This window comes from Odontesthes bonariensis, chromosome 1 (genome assembly GCF_027942865.1).
Source record: "Odontesthes bonariensis isolate fOdoBon6 chromosome 1, fOdoBon6.hap1, whole genome shotgun sequence".
Taxonomy (NCBI): Eukaryota; Metazoa; Chordata; class Actinopteri; order Atheriniformes; family Atherinopsidae; genus Odontesthes; species Odontesthes bonariensis.
In genome coordinates, this window is record NC_134506.1 from 29826702 (window position 1) to 29850631 (window position 23930).

General features: G+C 42.7%; 1 protein-coding gene across 2 annotated transcripts in view; it reads left to right on the forward strand.

Annotated features, from left to right (window-relative positions):
• The window catches only part of LOC142378781 (talin-2), an 81903-nt gene extending 59430 nt beyond the window's left edge, over positions 1–22473 (forward strand). For both annotated transcript variants that reach the window (XM_075463664.1, XM_075463673.1), the window contains 20 exons: positions 109–290; positions 1324–1456; positions 1912–2013; positions 2449–2619; positions 2755–2901; positions 8230–8331; positions 8902–9021; positions 9197–9343; positions 11305–11471; positions 12346–12529; positions 12677–12802; positions 13787–13903; positions 14127–14312; positions 14465–14572; positions 14810–14915; positions 15508–15632; positions 17828–18016; positions 18108–18290; positions 18902–19027; positions 19630–22473. In XM_075463664.1, the coding sequence (XP_075319779.1) occupies positions 109–290; positions 1324–1456; positions 1912–2013; positions 2449–2619; positions 2755–2901; positions 8230–8331; positions 8902–9021; positions 9197–9343; positions 11305–11471; positions 12346–12529; positions 12677–12802; positions 13787–13903; positions 14127–14312; positions 14465–14572; positions 14810–14915; positions 15508–15632; positions 17828–18016; positions 18108–18290; positions 18902–19027; positions 19630–19758 (2850 nt within the window). In that variant the 3' untranslated portion in view covers positions 19759–22473. The remainder of the gene's footprint in view (positions 1–108; positions 291–1323; positions 1457–1911; positions 2014–2448; positions 2620–2754; positions 2902–8229; positions 8332–8901; positions 9022–9196; positions 9344–11304; positions 11472–12345; positions 12530–12676; positions 12803–13786; positions 13904–14126; positions 14313–14464; positions 14573–14809; positions 14916–15507; positions 15633–17827; positions 18017–18107; positions 18291–18901; positions 19028–19629) is intronic.
• The last annotated feature ends 1457 nt before the right edge of the window (positions 22474–23930 follow it).

Genomic DNA, 23930 nt, shown 5'->3' on the forward strand with positions numbered 1-23930 from the left:
AGAACATCTCTCTAATATTGTATTTGATAATACACCACTGGTGTCTTCCAGGAGATTGAAATTTCTGTGTATGTTTACAATCTGCCCGTGGACTTTGTTTCTCTAAAGGGCTCTGCAGCACAGGAACCCATCCTCCAATCAGCACGCTCCATGCTCGACAGCTCGACCCATCTCCTCAAAACTGCGCGCTCGCTGGTCATCAACCCCAAGGACCCGCCCACGTGGTCTGTCCTGGCCGGTCACTCGCGTACCGTCTCCGACTCCATCAAGAGTCTCATCACAGCCATCCGGTTAGTAAAAATGATCTAAATATTACAGAATGCGTGGCGGAATACAAGATAACATCCCTCTCTGGAGTCCTGTTGACAATCTGTGGTTGCCAGGCAACCATGAGAAACTGGAGGGAGTTAATAATTTTAACAACTCATTTCTATGCAGTGTTGCAGTTATTGAGATAGGCAAAGGTGAAAATGTAAAATCCAAGGTTGTGAAGTAGCGAACTAAGTTTTAGTCCCTTTTTATTTATTAGGAGCAACCAGCTGTATATAACACTGCACAAAAGCTCTATACCTGGAGGATGACATGTTCTTGTTTGTGTACCTCTGCCTTTTGCATTTCTGTTCTTCTATTTTTCACACCTTTCTGCACCTAACCTTGATCAGAACAAAACTGATGGCCACGAGGGGCTTAATCTCCAGCACCAAATGCACTGAATGTTAAGGCTCCTGCTCGCCGCCTCAGAACATCTGCGCATTAGCATTCACATGCAGCCAGCTTAGCATCTCTTTCAATTCTGATGCCCTATCACGGTCTTCTTTGTAGACTACAAATTCAGTACTGGGACTTTGGCCCAGAGCTTTAATAGGATTCAGTGATCTACTGCGGTGCCAAAGAATACAAATAGCAATGGACTCCATCCGGCAAAAGCCAACCACGTAACTTCGTTGGTCTCATTATAAAGATGAGGCCTGCTTTTCGTTTTTCTTCCTCTGTGTGCCACCATGCATGGAAACTGATGTTTGAGAAACTTATTCTTCCCATGAGGGCAGAGTCGAAGACGACTCTGGGGTTTCAAAGCTAATTTGGCTGCCCTGCTCGCTCTCCTGTTGAACTGACAATGTTTTTTCTCAGCAGTGGGAAGAGAAATGACAAAGAAAAGATGTTTAAAAACACATCCCTTAACTATGTTGTGTTTTAAAAACTAGGGCTTCTCCCCTGTTGTGCTTGACTTTTTCTTTCCTCGTCACTCTTTTTTTTTTTTTTTTTTTTTTTTTTAAATCTCTTTCTGGTTTTCATCTTCTCCTGCTCTTGTTGTGTTCTCAGGGACAAGGCCCCAGGCCAGCGGGAGTGCGACTCGTCAATTGATAATATTAACAAATGTATCCGGGACATTGAGCAGGCTTCTCTGGCAGCCGTCAGCCAGAACTTACCCAGCAGGGACGACATCTCACTGGAGGTAAGCGACCATCAGAAGACGGGTCGACATCTTCCCACACAGCTACTGGTGTTAACTCTGTATTACGTGTTCGTGTCTACTTGTTTGTCCTTGTCTGCTTTAACTCTGTTGCTCACCTTATCCATCTTTTCCTCTGCCAGAGTTGTTGTTTATTAGTGTTACTGCTGCGTCTTTGGTCTCTGTTTTATGGAGGTTTTAATGAGGTTTTATGCTTCCCTGGTGACAAACACAAGGCAGTGGTTTGACTTTGTAGGATTTTTGTGTTATTTGCTTATTGAATTTATATTATTACAGAACTTCAAAGCGGCTACAGTAGCCCACAGCAGGTATCTTACGTTTTACTCTCCTTTGTAGGGCTTTTTATGCAGTTCCAAGCTGATTATTTGCATACACCACCATCTCCTTTAGAAAGCAAATAAAAAGATTACTTTTTTTTTATTATTCTCTCTCTTCAGGCACTACAGGACCAACTGACGTCCACCGTGCAGGAAATTGGCCATTTAATTGACCCCATTTCCACAGCTGCCAGGGGCGAAGCTTCCCAACTAGGACACAAGGTATGTGGGGCAGGAAGTTAATTACTAGAACACTGTTACTACAAAGCAAGATAGTAATACTTTTTCAGGTGTATTTATTAAAATAGGGGATATATGAACAAAATTGAGAGTGATAGTGAATCACAGATTCAGATCTTTTAAAAATGTTTATTTATGATGAGTCGATATCATATAGAAATGTTTATTAATGCTCATTTTTTTAAGTATTTTCTTTCACGACTAGCTTTTCAGGTTTTCTTCATTTATAGAAAACAAGATTATGACGGGATTCTTCAAACGTGTCGAGATAGTATTAAGAGAGCATTCCCTGCCGTTTTATCGGTTTTCAAGCTTAATGATCTGAGAAATGGGGTCCATTATGTGAAATCTCTAAAAGGTTTAACTTGCATATATGAGGAAAACCACTCTTTGAAATGAACCTTTTTTTACTCTCAGGTGACCCAGCTCGCCGGTTACTTTGAGCCGCTAATCAAAGCCTCTGTGGGTGTAGCCTCCAAGCTGAATGACCACCAGCAGCAGATGACCTTCCTGGACCAAACTAAGACGCTAGCCGAGTCTGCCTTGCAGATGCTCTACGCTGCCAAGGAGGGTGGAGGAAACCCAAAGGCAAAGACTAAGTTTTTATGCTTAATGCATTTTGTCTAAGCCAGTGCTTAATTTGGTGCTCCACTGCTGGTTATCAAGCTGCAGCTCAGTGAGGATATTTACCTCGCACCGCTTGTGCCTTGTCACCCCTCACAGGCGTCCCATACCCATGACGCCATAGCAGAGGCTGCTCAGCTCATGAAGGAGGCAGTTGATGACATCATGGTGACGCTGAATGAGGCTGCCAGTGAGGTGGGAATGGTTGGAGGAATGGTGGAGTCTATCGCTGAGGCCATGGCCAAGGTAAAGTAATCATTGAATGACACAGCATATTACTATCCCCTCCCTCTTTCAGTATGAGTGAAAACGTCTTGTCCTGACCACATCTGTAAAAGCCACCGTGCTGTCAAAAGAAGCAAATGGCGGAAAATATTCGGGTTACAAAATTAATGTCACCAAAACACAGATGTTGTCAATAAACTACTCCCCGTCCCAAGAGATAAAGGATACATATAAACTCAATTGGAATGCTAAATCAATAAAATACTTGGGTGTAAACATCACAAAAGGAATAGACAAGCTATATGATGCAAACTACACCAAAATAAATCAAGAAATTAGGAGAGACTTGGAGAGATGGTCTGCTATTATTTTGGACTTCAGCTCAAGAATAGAGATAATTAAAATAAATGTCCTACCGAGACTCTTATACATGTTTCAATCTTTGCCAGTAACGATCCCACCAAAGCAGTTTATGGAATGGGACAGGTGGATATCGAGGTTTATATGGGGAGGGAAGAAACCGAGGACCAGGTACAAAACTCTGCAGCTCCCTAAAGACAAAGGAGGATTGGCTTTGCCAAGCCTAGAGGAGTATTTCTATGCCGCACAAATCAGACCCTTGATATACTGGTGCAACAATGAGTATTTTTCAAGATGGAAAAGTATAGAAATAAAGCAGACGGACGCTGTAGTACGAAACTTGATAGCAAATAAAGGCCTGCTGGGAAAATTAGGTAACCAATTAGATGTAATAACCAAAAATACAATTGAAACATGGAATACTGTTGTTGAAAGGTATAAACTGGAGAAAGAAATAAAGATTTTGAGTTGGTTTGCGTATGATGATAGGTTTATACCTGGGATAAATGATAAAGGGTTTAAACAATGGGCGAGAAAAGGGATCACAGCAATATGTATGATGGTTGAACAAGGTAAGATGCAGAGTTTTGAGAAGTTGAGGGGCAGATTTGGATTAGATAAACATGAACAATATCGCTACCTGCAAATAAAGGACTATTATGAGAAGGAGATAAAAACTGACACTGATAACGAAGTTGTTGAGGTATTTCGGAGAGCATATGAAGGTAAAAAAATGCAGAGTAATCTCAGTCCTATATAGAAGTTTGATGTCATGCAGACAGTCTTCCTCTCTAAATATCAAAGAAAAATGGGAAAAGGAATTGAAAGAACAAATAACTGAGGAAGAGTGGTTTAATATCTGTAAAACGCAGTGCACGTCCACTAGCTCCAGGATCTGGAGAGAATTCAACTGGAAGAACATGGTCAGATTTTTTTATAACTCCAAAGATTAGGAGAGGAGTGGTGTCTGCTCAGCAGCCATGCTGGAGAGCGTGTGGTCACATGGATGCTGACCATACACACATATTCTGGTGCTGCCAAAAGTTAAAAGGATACTGGGACAAACTATGGAGGGATTTACAAAAAATAATAGGATATAAGATACCAAAAACATGTAAAATACTCTACTTGGGTAATTTAACACGAGACAGGACACCCTAGGCCGCAGCTCGATGATCGACTTTGTGGTTGTATCGTCGGACTTGCGGCCGTATGTCCTGGACACTCGGGTGAAGAGAGGGGCGGAGCTGTCAACTGATCACCACCTGGTGGTGAGTTGGCTCCGCTGGTGGGGGAGGAAGCCGGTCAGACCTGGCAGGCCCAAACGTATTGTGAGGGTCTGTTGGGAACGGCTGGCAGAATCCCCTGTAAGGAGGAGTTTCAACTCCCACCTCCGGCAGAGCTTCAACCATGTCCCGAGGGAGGTGGGGGACATTGAGCCCGAATGGGCCATGTTCCGTGCCTCCATTGTTGAGGCGGCCGATCGGAGCTGTGGCCGTAAGGTGGTCGGTGCCTGTCGTGGCGGCAATCCCCGAACCCGCTGGTGGACACCAGTGGTGAGGGAAGCCGTCAAGCTGAAGAAGGAGTCCTATCGGGCCTTTTTGGCCAGTGGGACTCTGGAAGCAGCTGATGGGTACCGACAGGCCAAGCGGAACGCGGCCTCGGCGGTTGCTGAGGCAAAAACTCGGGCTTGGGAGGAGTTCGGGGAGGCCATGGAGAACGACTTCCGGACGGCCTCGAGGAGATTCTGGTCCACCATCCGGCGGCTCAGGGGGGGGGGAAGGGGTGCACCGTCAACACCGTGTATGGTGAGGGTGGGGCTCTGCTGACTTCAACTAGGGACGTCGTGAGTCGGTGGGGGGAATACTTCGAGGGCCTCCTCAATCCTACCGACACGCCTTCCGATGAGGAAGCAGAGTTGGGGAGCTCGGACGTGGGACCTCCCATCTCTGGGGCTGAGGTCGCCGAGGTGGTTAAAAAACTCCTCGGTGGCAAGGCCCCGGGGGTGGATGAGGTCTGTCCTGAGTTCCTCAAGGCTCTGGATGTTGTGGGGCTGTCTTGGTTGACACGCCTCTGCAGCATCGCGTGGACATCGGGGGCAGTGCCTCTGGACTGGCAAATTGGGGTGGTGGTCCCCCTCTTTAAAAAGGGGGACCGGAGGGTGTGTTCCAACTATAGGGGGATCACACTCCTCAGCCTCCCTGGTAAGGTCTTTTCGGGGGTACTGGAGAGGAGGATCCGCCGGATAGTCGAATCTCGGATTCAGGAGGTGCAGTGTGGTTTTCGTCCTGGCCGTGGAACAGTGGACCAGCTCTATACCCTCCGCAGGATCCTGGAGGGTGCATGGGAGTTCGCCCAACCGGTCTACATGTGTTTTGTGGACTTGGAGAAGGCGTTCGACCGTGTCCCTCGGGGACTCTTGTGGGGGGTGCTCCGGGAGTATGGAGTGCCGGACTCCTTGATAAAGGCTGTTCGGTCCCTGTATGACCGGTGTCAGAGTTTGGTCCGCATTGCCGGCAGTAAGTCGGACATGTTTCCTGTGAGGGTTGGACTCTGTCAGGGCTGCCCTTTGTCACCGATTCTGTTCATAATTTTTATGGACAGAATTTCTAGGCGCAGCCAGGGCGTTGAGGGGGTCCGGTTTGGCGACCTCAGAATCGGGTCTCTGCTTTTTGCGGACGATTTGGTTCTGCTGGCGTCCTCAGGCCGTGACCTTCAGCTCTCACTGGAGTGGTTTGTAGCCGAGTGTGAAGTGGCTGGGATGAGAATCAGCACCTCCAAATCCGAGACCATGGTCCTCGGCCGGAAAAGGGTGGAATGCTCTTTCCGGGTCGGGAATGAGATCCTTCCCCAAGTGGAGGAGTTCAAGTATCTCGGGGTCTTGTTCACGAGTGAGGGACGAATGGAGCAGGAGATTGACAGACGGATCGGTGCGGCGTCTGCAGTGATGCGGGCTCTGCACCGGCCCGTTGTGGTGAAGGAGCTGAGTCAGAAGGCGAAGCTCTCGATTTACCGGTCAATCTATGTTCCTATCCTCACCTATGGTCACGAGCTGTGGGTAGTGACCGAAAGAACGAGATCGCGAATACAAGCGGCCGAAATGAGTTTCCTCCGCAGGGTGTCTGGGCTCTCCCTTAGAGAAAGGGTGAGAAGCTCGGTCATCCGGGAGGGGCTCGGAGTAGAACCGCTGCTCCTCCGCATCGAGAGGAGTCAGATGAGGTGGCTCGGGCATCTAGTGAGAATGCCTCCTGGACGCCTCCCCGGTGAGGTGTTCCGGGCCCGTCCCACTGGGAGGAGGCCCCGGGGAAGACCCAGGACACGTTGGAGAGACTATGTTTCTCGGCTGGCCTGGAAACGCCTCGGGGTCCCCCCAGAAGAGCTGGAGGAAGTGGCCGGGGACAGGGACGTCTGGGTTTCTCTGCTCAAGCTGCTGCCCCCGCGACCCGATCCCCGGACCAGCGGAAGATGATGGATGGATGATGGATGGATAATACAAAGAAAGGACGAGTATCTTGACAAAGTGCTGTTATCAGCCAGTAAAAAAACAATTATGAGAATGTGGTATAAAGTGGACCCACCGACTGAGGAGCAGTGGATGTGCACTGTGGAAGAGATTTTTGTAACGGAGAAAATCACACACAAACTGAGACTACAAGAGGCAATATTTGAGGACAAATGTGAAAAATGGACTGACTATAGAGGACGAGAAGAGGACACCACCATTGCCACTGGACCATAAGGACATTGATATAAGGATGATTGTTTAACTATGTATGTACGATATTCCCTGAGACTGTAATTGTTGAAAGAAAAATTGATAAAAAATAAGTTAAAAAAAAAAAAGAGAAGCAAATGGTGTAAATTGACTGACAGTTGACAGAAAGCAGACTGAATGGGCAGGGAAGTAAACAGTCTTAGGTTTACACAAACTGCCATCAATTTGTTTTGCTCCTTTTAACCCATGTGTCTATGTTACTGTGTGCAACATCTTGATTAGAAACCACCTCGTTTCCCAGACAACACAACAATTCCACTGTTTAACATATTAATACAAAACACAAGCCAGCGAGACAAAAACTAAATTGATCGTAATCTGAGCCGTTCTTACCTAGAGCCAGACAAATTAGACTATCCTTCCAACAAACAGCCAAACTACTGGGTGCAAACACTTGAGGTGCAAAGCAAGAAAAAGCCTTTTATCTCAAGTACAGACGGAGAATAGCTCCTGCTAAGTACATTTCTTCTCACCCTCCTGAGCGAGAAGTATCACAAAGGTGACAAAATGCAACTTTGTGTGGCAGGTCCTGGATAATGAATTAAAATGGCACATTTTAGGTCTTCATGTCGAGCATGCAAGTGTGTCTGCCTGTGTGTCATTGAGTGTAGTTTATTGAATATCTGGGTCACTCTCCTCTGAGGTTTAAGCGGATTTAAAAGGCTCTTCTTGTGAACTTTGAGTCACTCTGTTAACTCAGACTCTAAGGTGTTATCCGTCTCTGCGGGAGGAGTGAACATCGTGTACTTTAGATATTATGAATTCATTTCAGTCCCAGCATGCTTCTCCCACATGATGTCATGTCTCCCCATGCCTTCCCCATGACTTTCACATGTGTCGAACGCCGTCTGAGTTATGAAATTTGCTTGAGACTTTGCACTGCAAGCTGGTGATCAAATGTTTTTGTAGCCGTTTTTAAAGCCGTAATTACAGGGTGGATTTGGTGGATGTTTTATAATTAATGTTTTGCAGACATATAGAGTGTGTTTGAATGTAACAACACATTGATGTTGTTAATGGACTGATGCATGCACACCTGGCAGAATTGGTATAAACTGAGGAGTAGATCCGATTTAACGTGTCGCTGCAGTGAAGGAGCTGAATAATGGCCTCTTTGTTTGAATATGTTTATGCCTTTTGCAAAGGACAAACCAATCATGCCTAAAATGAAAGCTGCGGTGCCATTTTAACTGGCTGTGTGTCTCTTCCCTTAGCTGGATGAGGGCACGCCGCCTGAGCCTGAGGGCTCATTTGTGGATTACCAGACCAGTATGGTAAAATACTCCAAGGCGATTGCTGTCACTGCTCAGGAAATGGTAAGCCTGTCAGATTATTCCGACCACTTTGAGAGGACATCAGAAAGTCTGCGGTGACTTATGAAGACGTTATCATTGATAAGATGGGAAACACCTTTACTCCTTTTCTCAGAATTGTTATATGAATAGATATTATAAATAATTTGTCATACAGTGGAACAAAAATTAGGTCTCTCATAGCAGATGCAATAAATTAGGTTCTTTCTTGTTGCTGAGTCACCTTTTCTGAGTAAAAATGCCCTACAGGTTTATGCCCAGCTTATTAATTAAAGTTTGTTGATGTTGTTGATTAAATGCAACATCTAGCATCGAGCACATTTCAACTTGAATCCTTAACAGTACAGCTTGTAGTTCAGCATGTTATTCCTGAGGTTTGAGGATGCTCTCGCAGTATTGAGGCAGTGCCTTTGCCTTTCAGTGATATGCAATATGCTCTAAGCTATTCTTCTTGGAAGTTGGTCGACAAAAAAGAAAGGACCTGTGCTCTACAGTTTGCAAGCAATGACTGAAATAAACCCATGTGGTTTAGTTTCCAGTGTTTAAGTTCAATGTGTGTTTGTTATCCATCAGATGACCAAATCAGTGACAAGTCCAGATGAACTAGGAGCCTTGGCCTCTCAAGTGACCGTGGACTACAGCCAGCTGGCCGTTCAGGGGCGGCTGGCTGCTCGCACGGCAGAGCCAGAAGAGGTGAGGACACGCGAAGACAAAAACAGCTCTGCCGCGGCACTGCGGCAGGTTATGTTACAGCTGCATGCTTGTAAACATTTCTACGCAAATGTATTTATAACCTGCGATTGTAAGGTTTTTGCTATTGAGCATTGACTCAGACACAGTGGGATAAAAATATACTGTTTTCATGCAGATCGGTTTCCAGATCAAAACCCGAGTGCAGGAGCTTGGTCATGGCTGTATCTACCTGGTCCAAAAGGCCGGAGCTCTGCAGATCACCCCCTCTGACAGCTTCACCAAGAGAGAGCTCATTGATTGTGCCCGCGCCGTCACAGAGAAGGTACCATCTTCTAATTTTTACTGCCTTTTATTTCTAACAACTTGGCACTTTTTAGTCAGTTATTTTGTACATGGGGTGAAACATCCCTTTACTGAAGCGAAGTTGACTCACACGTATTAACCCAAGTGTGTGGTTGAATAGTTTTTATTTAGTTCAGAACTTTTCAAACTGCATTTTCTAAATGAACCGGAAATATCGAAGCAGCAATCATGATGAGAGCTGTTTAAATTCTCTAAACACTAAGGAAATGAGCTCCGGTGCTTCCTTTTTTATCTAATTTAACGTAGGAAACGCTGGACTAATCTTAATGAAAGAAAGGGGATCATTTTATCCCACAATGCCTTGTGGCCACGACGAAGAGATGCATGGTTATATCCTGTGATACCAACTGTGATTTGTGTGGATAAATGTGAGGAGTGTGAGCAGCCTGTGACATCAGTATGTCTAATTTTTTATTTTTTTTTGCTTTTCTTTTCCTTCTTTAATTACCAACCTCGATAGAAAGGTAATATTTTGTGTTATCATGATAACAAATGTATATGACATACCATTTTTGTAACAATGCCGTAAGATTGCAATAGATCTGAAACATTCTTTGTGGAATAACGATTGAAAATTTGAAACTCATTGCGGTGCGGTCGTCTAAGTCGAAGTCCTTCCAAATTCCTCCCAACATCTTTCCTTAACCTCATGATGTCTTCCCACAAAGTCGAGGGAAAGACGATTGGAGTTCCTGCATTTAACACTGATATGTGTTCATTAAACCACTGTGATGGAGATTTGTCAATTAAAGCCTGATTCAAGCCAGACTTTAACTGGTTTTGTTCTTAACTGGAAAGTAAAGTTTGTCCTTTTTTCACGGTGTAGTTCACGCAAAGTTACTGTGGTCGTGTGAGTTGGGGCTGTAATTCACAGCTGCGCTTCGAATAGCAGAATTAACTGGATATGACTTTTGATTGGTACTGTTCTATTCAACAAAATAATTAAATCATTGAAAATGAAAAGTTAAGTGTGTCCGAAACTTTGGCTGTTGAGTAGAGGAGAACAAGGTCATCTGTGCAACAGAATATTAATACTGTATCATCACTTTACTCTATCAAGTATTCAGTTGTGGTCGTTTTTTTGTGTGTTTGATAGCTAGAGTTAGGAAATTGGACACAGCCCCTCTCTGCTGTGGTACAGGCTTTTGTGAGGAGTTGTGAATAAAACATGTATGCAGCCAGCTTGACATGACCTAATGGTTTGGGCTTTGGCACCTGTCGGTTGAATGCCGATGAAACCTGAGGACGCTGTATACGTCTACTGGGTAACTGGCCCTTTAGTCATATTTGACCTACCCATAATGATGTATGACTTTGAATCTACATACAATTTAAACAGGTGAGTTAGAGCCATAGTTGTTTTGAAAGTGGAAAATCAGCTGCAGAAATCCAATAAAAATAAGGGTCTCCTGGTTTGAGTCTCTTTTGTAGTCAAGTTCAGGTGGTCATGCATGGAACTGCAGTTTTTGGGATGCGTGCTCCTTCCCCTACCTTCAGGGTTGCTGCTTGAGTTTGACACGTACTAATTTCACTGTGAACCACCACGTGGTGTGCTGGTTTGTTCCAACATGAAATTTAGTTGTAAGAACAAATATTCAAGTAGTTTTTCCCCAACCTGTTTTGGTCTTTTCACTTTATCTTTTCCATGAGAGTCAATAAGAATTATTAACAAGAGTTAATAAGTATCTTTAATAGTGGAGACCTTTCCCCAGCTTTTCTTTTACCAGTGAAGGTGGCCTCAGCTCGGCTTACTTGGTGTTTATTACATTTGTTTGTTTTCTATAATGCAAACAAGCCAATCATCCATCTGCTTTTTGCTTTGCCTAGGTATGATAACAATCCACTCTTTGTTTCATGCCAAGTTAATTGCACATCCTCACCTGTATGATTATAGGATGTGATGTGGGTTTGTGTCCCCAGGTGTCGTTGGTGCTTTCAGCTCTCCAGGCAGGCAACAAAGGCACTCAGGCCTGCATCACAGCAGGCAGCGCAGTGTCTGGCATTATCGCAGACCTGGACACCACCATCATGTTTGCCTCTGCCGGCACACTCAATGCGGAAAACGATGAGTCCTTCGCTGACCACAGGTTAGAGCTTGAAATGATTGAGTTTGTATACAAATACAAGTGTGTAAGACGTCACAAGGTCTATAAAGAGACTGGAGTCTCAAATCCACCCCATGCTCATCTTTCATCCTAAAACGACACAATGACGTATTGGCTGGCGAACGGGGAGGAAGCCTCTGGCACTGGAAACTACAAATTACCCAGAAGATTTGAATGATGCAGGGTGTGACACATCTCGTTCTGTTTATACCCAGCAAAAGACTCTGCTCTCAGCCAGCATTCCCATTGTTTGAATAGGAGAAAATAAATAATTCATTGTTTGATTTGTGTGCCTGTGCACATTTCTAGAGGGCATCTCGGATATGAAGGCATTAAATTTGCCAAGTGTAACATATCTACTGATCAAAGACTAGACTTATGACATTAAATGCCACTATGACCTAGATCCTGACAGGAAGTTGCAAGTGAATTTGTAGTGTAGCTCACTGAAGAATCATGAAAGTGGAAGTGTAGAAGAGGCATGTCGGGACAGCATGAAAGGAAGCAGAATCACTTGCTTTCAACTTATGTCACAGAGAAACTCTGCAGCAGTTTTAGAAAAATATTGGAACTTAACTTGATATGTAACTTCACTTATCGTCCTTATCTCTGTCAAGCTTTGACAAAGAGTCTCTCTGACATTGAAAGGGATCTGTGTTTGTGTGTATAACATTTGACTACAATCCACACATTTATTTCTGCTGGAGTAAGACTTCTAAATCAGGGTTAATTTAAAAAAAACAAAAAAAAAAACACCAACACTTATTTCTCGTATTCCTTTGTTTGTCTTTGTTGTTCTTTTACTCTGTCCCTTTTCCCTCTCTTGTAACTCTCCTTTCCTCCTTTTCCCTGTCAGGGAAAACATTCTGAAGACGGCCAAAGCTTTGGTCGAAGACACAAAGATGCTGGTATCTGGTGCAGCCTCCGGTCAAGACAAGTTAGCTCAAGCTGCCCAGTCCTCTGCCAAAACCATCACTCAGCTCACAGATGTGGTTAAACTTGGAGCTGCCAGCATCGGCTCTGATGACCCTGAGACACAGGTCAGCCAGTCTTTCTGTTTGTCCCTTATTTACTGAGCCTGCATTTTGGAGAAATGAGGGAAAGGTTAGAAAGGCGATGACCTTTCAGTGTTTTGTCTGTCCCAGACTGCTCAGCGATTAGTGAGTGACAATCTGTCTTCTCTCTAGGTGGTTCTGATAAATGCTGTCAAAGATGTGGCCAAAGCGCTGGCTGAGCTCATTAGTGCCACCAAGTGTGCAGCTGGAAAGGCAGCAGATGATCCGTCTATGTACCAACTGAAGAGTGCTGCCAAGGTGAGGCGATCATTCTGAAAAGCTGAAACTGTGTCATTAAGCTTAAAGGCTTCCACAGGGCTTGAATTCAGATTTTGGAGTTAGAAATCAAATGAACCATCATCTGAATTTAAATCAACAAAAGTGGATCCTTTTTTCTGTTGAACTAAAATTTTTCTCCGAGATTTATTTTTCCCTCAAATGAAAATACAATAAAACACTTGGTTTACCTCAGAACAGATTTACACCTTTACTGATAAAAATAACTACACTGTCCCACAGCCTCATACAGGGCTCTTAAGCAGTCAGAACACACTTCTTGCCGTCATGAAACCTTGCTCACGAAGGTTAAACGGAGCTCTGGGTCTGGGGAATGGAAATGGCTGGGGTGTTAAAGATAACAGAACATCTGATAAAGCAGCTGAACCCTGCGCACCCAAACATATGCAGTGTCAAAGCCACGGTTCATAATTCACTGATGACACTGTTGCTGCTCATTATCACTTTGAGCTGTTAAGCTCACAGTCACCAACAGCACCAAGCGTCATGGAGCCTTCCGGATTGTCTGCCTCGAAAACAGCTTTAGATCCGAAAAAGAAAAAAAAATCAGGTTAACCATTTTTAAGATTTCAGCTTCAGGTCGAGGGGAACAGATCTTCCTCCATGGATTATGTGCGCCCCCTATCTGTCAGTGTTATGTATTACATCTTGAATCGGATTTACAAGTCCTGTGTTTGTATTTTTCATATTTTGACATTGTACAAGTTATTGGTGGATGATTTAATTGTTCTCCTGCGTGTGGGATGTGAGCATTCCTAGGAATAACCTAAGTTTATATCACGTGAAAGATGTAACAATTCATAACAACGAAGATGAAACATGTAACGCATGTTTGAGTTATGATTTGACTGTGTTCTCTATTAATTTCTGATGAACAAATAAAAACTCATTAGTTGTTGTTTGTCAATAAGAAGTGAACACTGTTCTGGACTTTTTTTCTGCCAGGTAATGGTGACCAACGTGACGTCCCTTCTGAAAACAGTCAAGGCCGTAGAAGACGAGGCCACTCGGGGCACAAGAGCTTTGGAGGCCACCATTGAATGCATAAAACAGGAAATGGCGGTAAGGACCAGTGGAGGGCTAAGCTTATGAGTCGGTGTTGGACAGCATTATTGTGGCATGATCCCTTCATGTGTCTGATATATGCTGATTGCTGAAGAAGAATATGTGAATCTATTTATGTTGATGTGATAATGCAACAAAAACTTCACAGTTTTGTCACACTGAGGAGTCACTGCTTCCATAAGTTTCTGAATTAAATGTGTGTGCTTCCTGTCATCCTCAGCTGTTTCAATCCAAGGATGCTCCACACAAAACGACCACTCCGGAGGAGTTCATTCGCATGACTAAGGGGATCACCATGGCAACGGCTAAAGCAGTGGCTGCAGGAAACTCTGCCCGGCAGGAGGACATCATTCATACTGCCAACCTGAGCCGAAAAGCCATTTCTGACATGCTGACTACCTGCAAGGTGTCCAACCAACCACGAATGCATTGTACACTGTAGTGTCTTAATGTTAAACCCTTTATACCCACAGAAAGATGAAGCCTGACCACTCAGAAACATGTCGTTATGAAAGTAAATGAGTCTTCCCGTCTAATCTGTGTGTGTTTGTGTTTCAGCAAGCAGCCTACCATCCAGAGGTCAGTGAGGAGGTGAAGAACAGAGCGCTGATGTTTGGAGCCGAGTGCACAACCGGATACATTGGTCTGCTGGAACAAGTGCTGCTGGTAGGTTAAACACGTTGTCAACAAGTATGATGGGAGACAGAAATGTTTTAGATAAATTATGGACTGGATGATTTTTCTTTGGTGCCTGATTCTACATTTTTAGGTATGTATTAAAGATATAAAAAAGCACTTTTTGGACACTTTGTAATCAGCCATAATAGTGTTTACTTATGAAGTGTGTGTCTGTCTGTCTGTCTGTCTGTCTGTGTGCGTGTGTGCGCGCACATGTATGTGTAGGTCTTGCAGAGGCCCACTGCTGAGCAGAAGCAGCATCTAGCAGCTTGCTCCAAACGTGTGGCAGGTGCTGTCACAGAACTCATCCAGACTGCTGAGGCCATGAAAGGTAACAGCTCATACACTCACTCGCACATTTTTGACTCCCTTCACAGAGCTACATGTGAGATGCACTCCCATTCACTCATGACTAATTAAGCTGCAGGCAAAAACCTGATTCATAATCCCTTCTAGGAACCACATGCATAAGCAAAACAGTTTAAAAACTATGCTAAATTTTTTTTAAACAAACTTAATAATGTCCCTGCCCTCCTTCTCTTGCCACAGATGGAGGTAAGTTAGCATTGTTTTCTGTGCTTTGATATGTTTCACCGGATGTGAGCTGATTTCCTGGCACCTTCTTTAATTTATTTAATCTAATTAAATCCAGCTGCCCTCGGGCTTCTTGAGCACAATTAGCACCGTCCATCACGCTTTTTTTTTTTTTTTAACATGCTATCTCATTTGAATTAAATCACTCCATTTTCAGCCAGTTAGTGGCCTCCATCAGCTATGCATGGGATGTGGACGTATGCGTCGTTGTGCATCATTCAGTTTCCTGTGTTCACAGTGTGAGGCATGTTCACGGTTTGTGAGGTGTTGTTCAAATGCTTTTTTTTTTTCAAGTCAATTTCCTAATGATGTGCATACACATGCCTCAGGTTCAGAATGGGTTGACCCCGAGGATCCAACAGTGATTGCAGAGACTGAGCTGCTTGGAGCAGCAGCGTCCATCGAAGCAGCCGCTAAGAAGCTAGAGCAGCTCAAACCTCGAGCAAAGCCAAAGGTGGGTGACTATATGATGGAGAGCTGGGGGTGGTGGGGCGATGTCACCACAGAGTTTTGTCCAAAAGCACCACAGAGCGGTAGTGATGAGATTTTTGCATTACCCGCTTGGAAGTTTAGATACTTTAAAACCATTAACTGTGTGTTAGTCACTAACAGTTCATGTCAAATTTAAGGTAGAAATATTCTATTACAAGATTTTTTTATTTTATTTTAACTTTTACATTGAAAAATATACAGATGTACTCTGAGGGAAATATGGAAGTATGAAATGTAAAGGTGCAAGTTTTGGAAGACGGACGCCTTGCATTGTTTCGTCAATTTTAATGCTACTTTTTCAAGTTATTTAAGCCTGCATTTACTTCTCGTTTTTTTAAAGTTTAATCCTTGAGAAGTAGGAGTATTAACTTTCTGCTACTTCCTTTTGACTTTTGCATTGCATTTCTTTTTCATTATGTCAGTGAGGGAGCGGTCTTTCAGAGTGTGTCATGGGCTCAGCGGCTCACCTCTTGGTTTATCATCAGGGTGCACAGATCCTGTTTACCACAATCACTGCCATTTTAAAAAGGAAGTGAATTAGAATCAGAGAGAATACTACTTGTTATTGTCCTGACGGCATGTTAAGCTAGCACAGTCACTGAAAATTGTGCGTCCTAACCCTAACCCGTCCCAGGACAGACTCTGAAAGACACCCCCCTCATTAGCCTAATGAAGCAAAAAGAAATAAATGTCACATTTTATACATCGGTTATGCCCTAAATGAATATTATTGTTATTTTGTAGCATTTACTGGCAAATTAACTTATTTCTTGAGATATTTCTGTATTTATTTTGGATTTTGTCAGGTCAGGTGCTTCATAGTTTTATCATTTCATTATTAGATTGGCATCAGTGTGTAAGCAGTTGGGTAGTTGAGTTGTTTCCAGCCCATGGGTCAGCTCCTCTTCGTTTGGGTCACAGTTTGGTTGGTGGTGAGATGGTTGTTGGCGCAGGAAAGGTTACATTCAAAATTCTCCTACGCTGCATAAGTTTTTTTGCTTTTTGTTAAATATTAGCTTTTTTTGTAGAAGACGAACATCTCTCTTGTGTGTGAAATGACTCATAGATGTGTCAAATATGTAGCAATGGGCTCCAGGTAAAAAACGCTTAAAAAAAATGAACGCATGTTAGAAGCTTGGAGTATAAATGCGGTGGAATATTCCTTATTTCTTTTTTGAGATGTGCCAGAGTAGAAATATAAAGAAACTTTTAAGTGGGTGTGTTTCAGAAAAATATTTGTCGTTTGTAACTGTGTTGGATTGAGCAACAGTGACAAAAATGATATATTTTGCTTTGTAAATGTTATAAAAAGGCTGGTGGGTTGCTCAGCCCGTGAAATAACCACATTTAATATCCTCAAACATTTGCTTTGTATATCATTCATTGAATATTCATGTGCACCAACATTTTCCTTTGAGTCTGTGTCTGTCGCTCATACTTCTCCTGTTTTTGTCATGTAAAACTCACAAAAACCCAACACCCTTGAAATGTCATCGCCAGTCATATCCAACCTCTCCAAATAACCCTGTGTCTGCTGTACCCTCCTCTTCCCCTTTCTTCCCTTCCCCCTGCCATCCATCCATCTGTCCCAGATCTAGCTTAAAGTTTGTTCCAGTCTACTGTATGTTGTCTAGCTCCCAGTTACCCCCCCTCCCCCGCCCTCCTCCTCTTCCCTGCCTGCCCCCACCACCGGAGGCCTTCTCTGCAGGGCTCTGTCTGATATGTTTGATATATTAGGTTGTAATTCAGTCCCAACTATATATCAAACATATTCCTACAGTGTCCCGCTCTGTCTACAGACTTGTGGTGTGAATGTGTTTTTGTGTGTGTGTTCAAACAGGCACACAGGAGTATGATTGGATGTCTGATACAGAGTGTTGTTTCCCCTGCAGTTGTATATAGCTCCTTATCAGTTCTTGCAGTTGAAAGAGATGTTATATGTGGTTGCGTGAAGCTTTTTAAAAAGCAATCCTTTGAAGATTTTAGTCATCGAGTTGAATGATATTTACTGGAAAAATAATTTATCTTCCCATCACAAGCAACGCCCCTCTTAAAGATGTGTTGAGTTTAATTCTTTTTCACAAAAGCAATGACTTCACCCATAATTTTGTGCTATCAATAATCATCCAATTTGACTGACTGGTCTCCTCCCCCCAGCTAGCAGACGAGACACTGAACTTTGAGGAGCAGATCCTGGAGGCTGCCAAGTCGATCGCTGCAGCCACCAGCGCGTTGGTGAAATCGGCTTCAGCTGCGCAGAGAGAGCTGGTTGCTCAGGGGAAAGTGGGCTCCATCCCTGCCAATGCCGTGGATGATGGACAGTGGTCTCAGGGGCTCATCTCCGCTGTGAGTGTTGCGGTGAAGGGTTGTCCTCTCCAGATCATAAAATGAGGCACAATCTCGTCACACATTCACTTTCTTTATTTCTCGCTCTCAGGCACGTATGGTAGCAGCAGCGACTAGCAACCTGTGCGAAGCAGCCAACGCCTCAGTTCAAGGCCAAGCCAGCGAGGAGAAGCTCATCTCTTCAGCCAAACAGGTGGCGGCCTCCACTGCCCAGCTGCTGGTGGCCTGTAAGGTCAAGGCTGACCAGGACTCTGAGGCCATGAGAAGGCTGCAGGTATGCACGCATGCAGATGTTTCAATGCTTCCTTACCTTGTAAAGCACATTGGATTATTTATCATAAAGCTGGATGGGAACGTGGCATGTGCTTTGCTGATCTGCTGCGTCACAATTTACTCACACCGCCAACTTCTCTTATGCGGCTGTGCTGCAACTGTCTACACAGCAACGCTAAAGGCTTTGCTTAAACATTCGGAAGTTCCACACACACCACAGTCCTATTGTGAAACCACCCGAAGATGTAGAGAGACGGTGGCAGTATTTATTAGCTTTAACTCTAAATTTATGTGTCTGTGTAATTAACATGGTAACCTGACTGTTCTGTATCCAATCTACAAGTTATTTTTATTTTCTTGACGTTGGAGTAATATTTGTAGCCATTCTTTTGTAACTAGTAACATAATTCCCCTTGTCTAAATTAATAAAATTATATGTATATATTGTATTTTTTTTTATTTTATTTTACTTTGAATAATAGTACAATGTATATTATTGATATGCAAGAGCACTTTCCCTACAGTATTGAGTATTTTTCTGCAGATATTTGAATTATCCGTCTCTTCAGTCACTGTCTGCTGTTGCTCTAAGCTGATCTCGTCATTCTGTAGATTGCTGGGAATGCAGTGAAGAAAGCATCTGACAATTTGGTGCGGGCGGCCCAGAAGGCAGCTTTTGACAAAGCAGACGAAGACAACGTGGTGGTCAAGACCAAGTTTGTGGGTGGAATAGCGCAGGTATTGCTTTCAAATGGCTTTTGATTATGTTGGTGCTTATGTCGTGAGGCGCAGGCAAGTTGTGAGGTCACAAAGCAAAAACACAAGACCTTGAACTGTGGTATTAGTAGTTATTTCGCTTGGCTTAGTTGCATTGTTGTTTATGTTGCCCAGCAACATTTTGACTCCCTTCAAAATTTACAGATTTACAAGTTAGGACCCAAATTAGTGAAGGAGAGCAGACAAACTGTGCGAAAAGGCAAAGAACATAGAACCAGATTTATTGATTTATTTACATTTTTTTTTTTTTCAGAAAAGCTGTTTCGGCTTCTTAAAGATGGTTCATTTGAACTAACTCAGTTACTTTTCTCCTCTTTATGAATACTTGTTACATACCTTCTAGGTAGTGGAAAATCTACATAAAGAAACGCACACATTAGTCATAAAGGAAATGCTGAGAAATGGCAACAGGTTTCTTAATTTCTTCATTTTCATAGCTCATGTCCCTTTTGGTCCAAACTAGAGCTGAATGGGTTTTGGAAAACTAAACACGAAAGCCAAAATACACTGCGAACTATAATGTAAATTGCTGTAACGTAAAATTGTACTTTCTCTCTGTCTAGATCATTGCAGCCCAGGAAGAGATGCTGAGGAAAGAGAGGGAGCTGGAAGAAGCCAGAAAGAAACTGGCTCAGATCAGACAGCAGCAGTACAAGTTCCTGCCCAGCGAGCTACGAGAGGACGCCAACTAGTCACTGCTGCATAAGCTTTAACTGGTGTCAAGGCCGCATTTGTATTTGTGTGTTAATTTGTGTCCTCCTGACGGCACACCTGGACCGGTATGTGTTCTACAGTGACTTCTGTGACGGATTTTACAAACCATTAAAGCCCAGTTCTGCAGTGAACACCGCTGACCTCGACACATGGAAAGAGCGAAGAGTCGACTACTAGAAAAAGACAAATACTACTGCGTGGAACAGACTACTTCCTGAAAACATAAAGATTGTGGTGAACAGACGGAGGAGCTTCTTCCTGTCCTCATTTCTAGCATAACTACTTCAGCTGATGTAAACCAGAATGTGACATGCCGAGGACAAACGGCACAGCTCGTGCTCCCTCGTTTGCCCGTAAGCTACACTTTCTTTCTTTTGTTCAATCGTTTGAGGCTCTAGTGTATAAAAACCAACAAAAAACCTTTCAAATCAAAAAGTGATTGTACTGCTGTTTCATGCCGTATAACTGCAACATCAATCTGAAAGCAAAAGCATTTCGGCTCGGTACTCTGATCGTGTGAATGTTTGCCTTTATGCTCCAGTTTGCACCTTAATGTCTCTGTGAAACATGTAAATCACTGTGGCACGTGGCTCTACTTCAGTGGTCATGAAGCCTAATATGAAGGAAGAATGTTGCATATTGGTGTTTTGATAGACCATAGTGTGGATTTCAATAATGGACAGCTGATTTGGGGAAATTTTATTTAATGTTAGGCGGTCATCCGAGTTTCTTTTTTTTCTTTTTTTGTCTTCATTTATCATGCTGATAATTTTCCATTCAAAACTTAAGATGCAACTAATTCTGCTCCTCAGTGTAGATCTCTTGAGTAACTGACTACGTTACCATGTCAGTGCTTTTCTACATGGAAGAAAATGTTACCATTGAGGATATTTATTACTCCTGAGTATTTTTAGCAGAGGCTCAGAAATGGTCTTGCTTCATAGCTGCCACCAGCAGAGGCTAGTGTGGCTTCCAGGCACGGATACAGATGTTTTCTCAAACCTTCAAATATCTTTTCTTTTTTTTTTCTCCCCCTTTCATTTCAGGTATTCAAACCTACGTACAGTATGAGTTTGATCATGATGCAATAAGATGGATGGTGCTTTAGGGGGCAGCATTGGTTACCTTTACACCATGCAAACACAAAGTAATAACCAATGGGATGATATTGTTTCTATCTATGGAAGATTTGAATTAGTATAAGGTGGGAAGTTTGTTTGACCTGGCAAGTCGATTAGTTCCTGTCATTCAGTCAGAATAAATGGAAAACAAATACCTTGACCTCTAGAATCTAGTTGCTCTGGTCGCTACCCCCAGTATATTTACTCGGCTCAATATGTTGATAGTTATCTCTTCCATAATTAGACGGTTATTAGTCATTCTTCTAGCAAAACTCTCACTGCCAAGGAATGATGTGTTTCAATCCAACTGCAGTTATTGAAATTCAAGAAGTGGTCAAATTCCAACTCTGAAATATGAACTTTTGCAATAATTCCTTACAAATTTCTGACAGTTGAGTGTAATTGACAGTGAAGCGACAACCGAGCTAATCACTGCGACTGATTCCGTCTCCTTTCTGGGTGCCGTGTGCGACTTGACTGAATTTGCTACTTGCTGCAAGAGAAGATCCTTTTGTTTACTGAGTTTGATTGTAATGTGTTTTGTTTCCACAGTCTAACTATTTGGGCTGTGTTTCAATCTTAAACTATAGTGCATTGTAAGGTAAGGTTCTGCTGTGAAAATGCATGGCTTTGTGCTGCAGGTGCAGAGTAATTCAGACCTCCACTTCACTACAGTATACCACAGCGGTTAGCTAAAGACAGACACTTAAGTTTTTCTCTTTTTTTTTTTTAAGTTGCAGCTGGACTTGGATGTGTTTTTTTTGTTTGTTTGTTTTTTGTGTGTGTGTTTGTGTGTATGTGTGAGCGTTGGAAAGAGGGAGGAAAATGAAGCATGTCCACTACTTATCAATTAAGTCTGTAGTGTTATTAGTATTATTAGTGCCTTAGTCGGTAGTCAAAACAGCCTCTGCTCTGAGTGAAAGCTTCATGCCATCTGTCAATAGAAGGTACAGGACAAGCTATTGTTTGGAAATGTAGGTTCATGTCTGTGGGGTTGTTACTATTCGTTCTCCCACTCGCTAACATACTGTTCCTCTAAGTGCTGAAACAACTGCACCCCTTTATCTAACCTCTCTGCCACATGTGAGGCCTTTTTTTGGATGACAGAGGAACTGTCTGCCAGTCAAATAGAAAATAAAAAAATGTGTTGCAGTTTAAACTGTACTCTCAGTATGTATACTGTATATGTATATTACATATATGAACACATTTTTGTACTGCATTCCATGGGCATGTACCACAGTGCTTCTAAGCTACACAGACTGGAGATGTGACTCCGTCAACTGCTTTATTGTGTGTTATGAAGTCTGAAATTTTATGGATGGGCTTTTTTTCTTGTGCTTTTAAGATTCTATGAAAGATACATGTGATAGGAACATTTCGATATATCCGTCAACATCAAGATGTCGTGAAGCATTTCAACGCTGTGGCGTAATCAAAATGTCCTGTATGTTCCCAGCTCCCCGAACAGAAGTGAAATTAGGATGTGGCTACTCTAAAGATGAGCTGTAACTTACGATATAAAAGATATTTATCTGGCCTCAAAACTATTTTTTGTATTCACTGAAAATAAAGCATTTCAATGTAATGAAATTCCCTGTTGTGATTATTTCTGTTTTTGGAGCATAAACACAGTGTGCGTGTGTGTTTTATTTAGATTCAAGTTTTTCACTCCGTGTCTCGAATTTGAGATCTTCTATTAATTTTGAACAATCTGGAGTAGTTCATGATTCACGTGTCAGTTATTTCACAGATTTCACAAATACAAGGGCAAGGATTTCCATCGTCATGGAATCACTGTATTGCAAAAATGTGAATAAACCAAGGTGCAGTGTACCTGGGTGTACAATGTTCCCAGACCTCTGCAAGCCTAATTGGGATAAAGCGGGTATGAATGAATGAATGAATAAAGTACTTATTTGATGCCAGTGACACACCGAAAGGTCAGAGAAGCGTAGGAACACGCACAAAGGCTAAAAAGATAGATGAGTAACACTGTTCTTAAGAACAGGGGATTAAATACTATTGGTGTCAGGACTGGGAATGAATTTAAAGCAATTTAAAGACTTTGCAAAAGCAAAAGCTTTCAATCTTTTGTCGAAATGGTGATCATATATATATCTAACAAAAAATAAATGATATAAATTATTTGCAAACAACTGCATAGTTTTTTTTTTTCATTTTATACAGTTTGCCCTGTTTTAAAACACCTTTTAAAGACTGTTTTGTCTGCCCAAGGGTAGGTAAGAGTTGAGGACACATTTATTCTTACAAGTAATTGCCCACTTGACCTAATTAGGAGCACAGCTTGAATCAAATCTTTGATAAGCTGAAATATCTTCAGCCACATTCGAGGCGAAAAAGCCACTGAGGACATCAAGGTCATGTCCTCGGTATAAAAATGCCACGCGATAATCACTCTGCAGTTGCCCATCTGTGGACTCGTTACATGTTAATCAGACTGTAAGCTAAACGAAAAATGATAATGTATGCTGGTATTTATAGAGATATTTGATCTCTTTTTTTGGTTATTGAAAGAAATAACATAAATCTTATCAAATTAGAGGGAAATAACTTGAAATAACTGCTTTATACCTGAAGATGCAACGACCGCTTCTGCTGCATGCTTTTTAATCCTGAATGCTTCAAACAGATTTGTCCAGCTCTGCGTGGAAACCACCAATATTCATTCTTTGCAGTTTGCAGTTGATTTTGAAACATTTTAAACCGTTACGTTGGGAAGTGAAGTTTGCGCAAATTAATTTTCTGTCTTCTCTCGGGTAGATATGAAACATCTGTTATATCCTTGTTTGATGTTTGAGCAGCAGTTCTGACTGAATGCAGAACCAATAGAAGGCCTACAGTGAATGACAAGAGAGGTAAGTTCTGGCAAGGTCCCTTTCAGTGTCAAGACAAGATGGTATTTCTGAGTCGGCACTCAACACGAAGCTATATCGAGTCCAGGCTGTGAACTCAGACCCGTGCTAAATTTGTCAAGCACTAAAATTTGAGGAGGGAATGTCAATTAC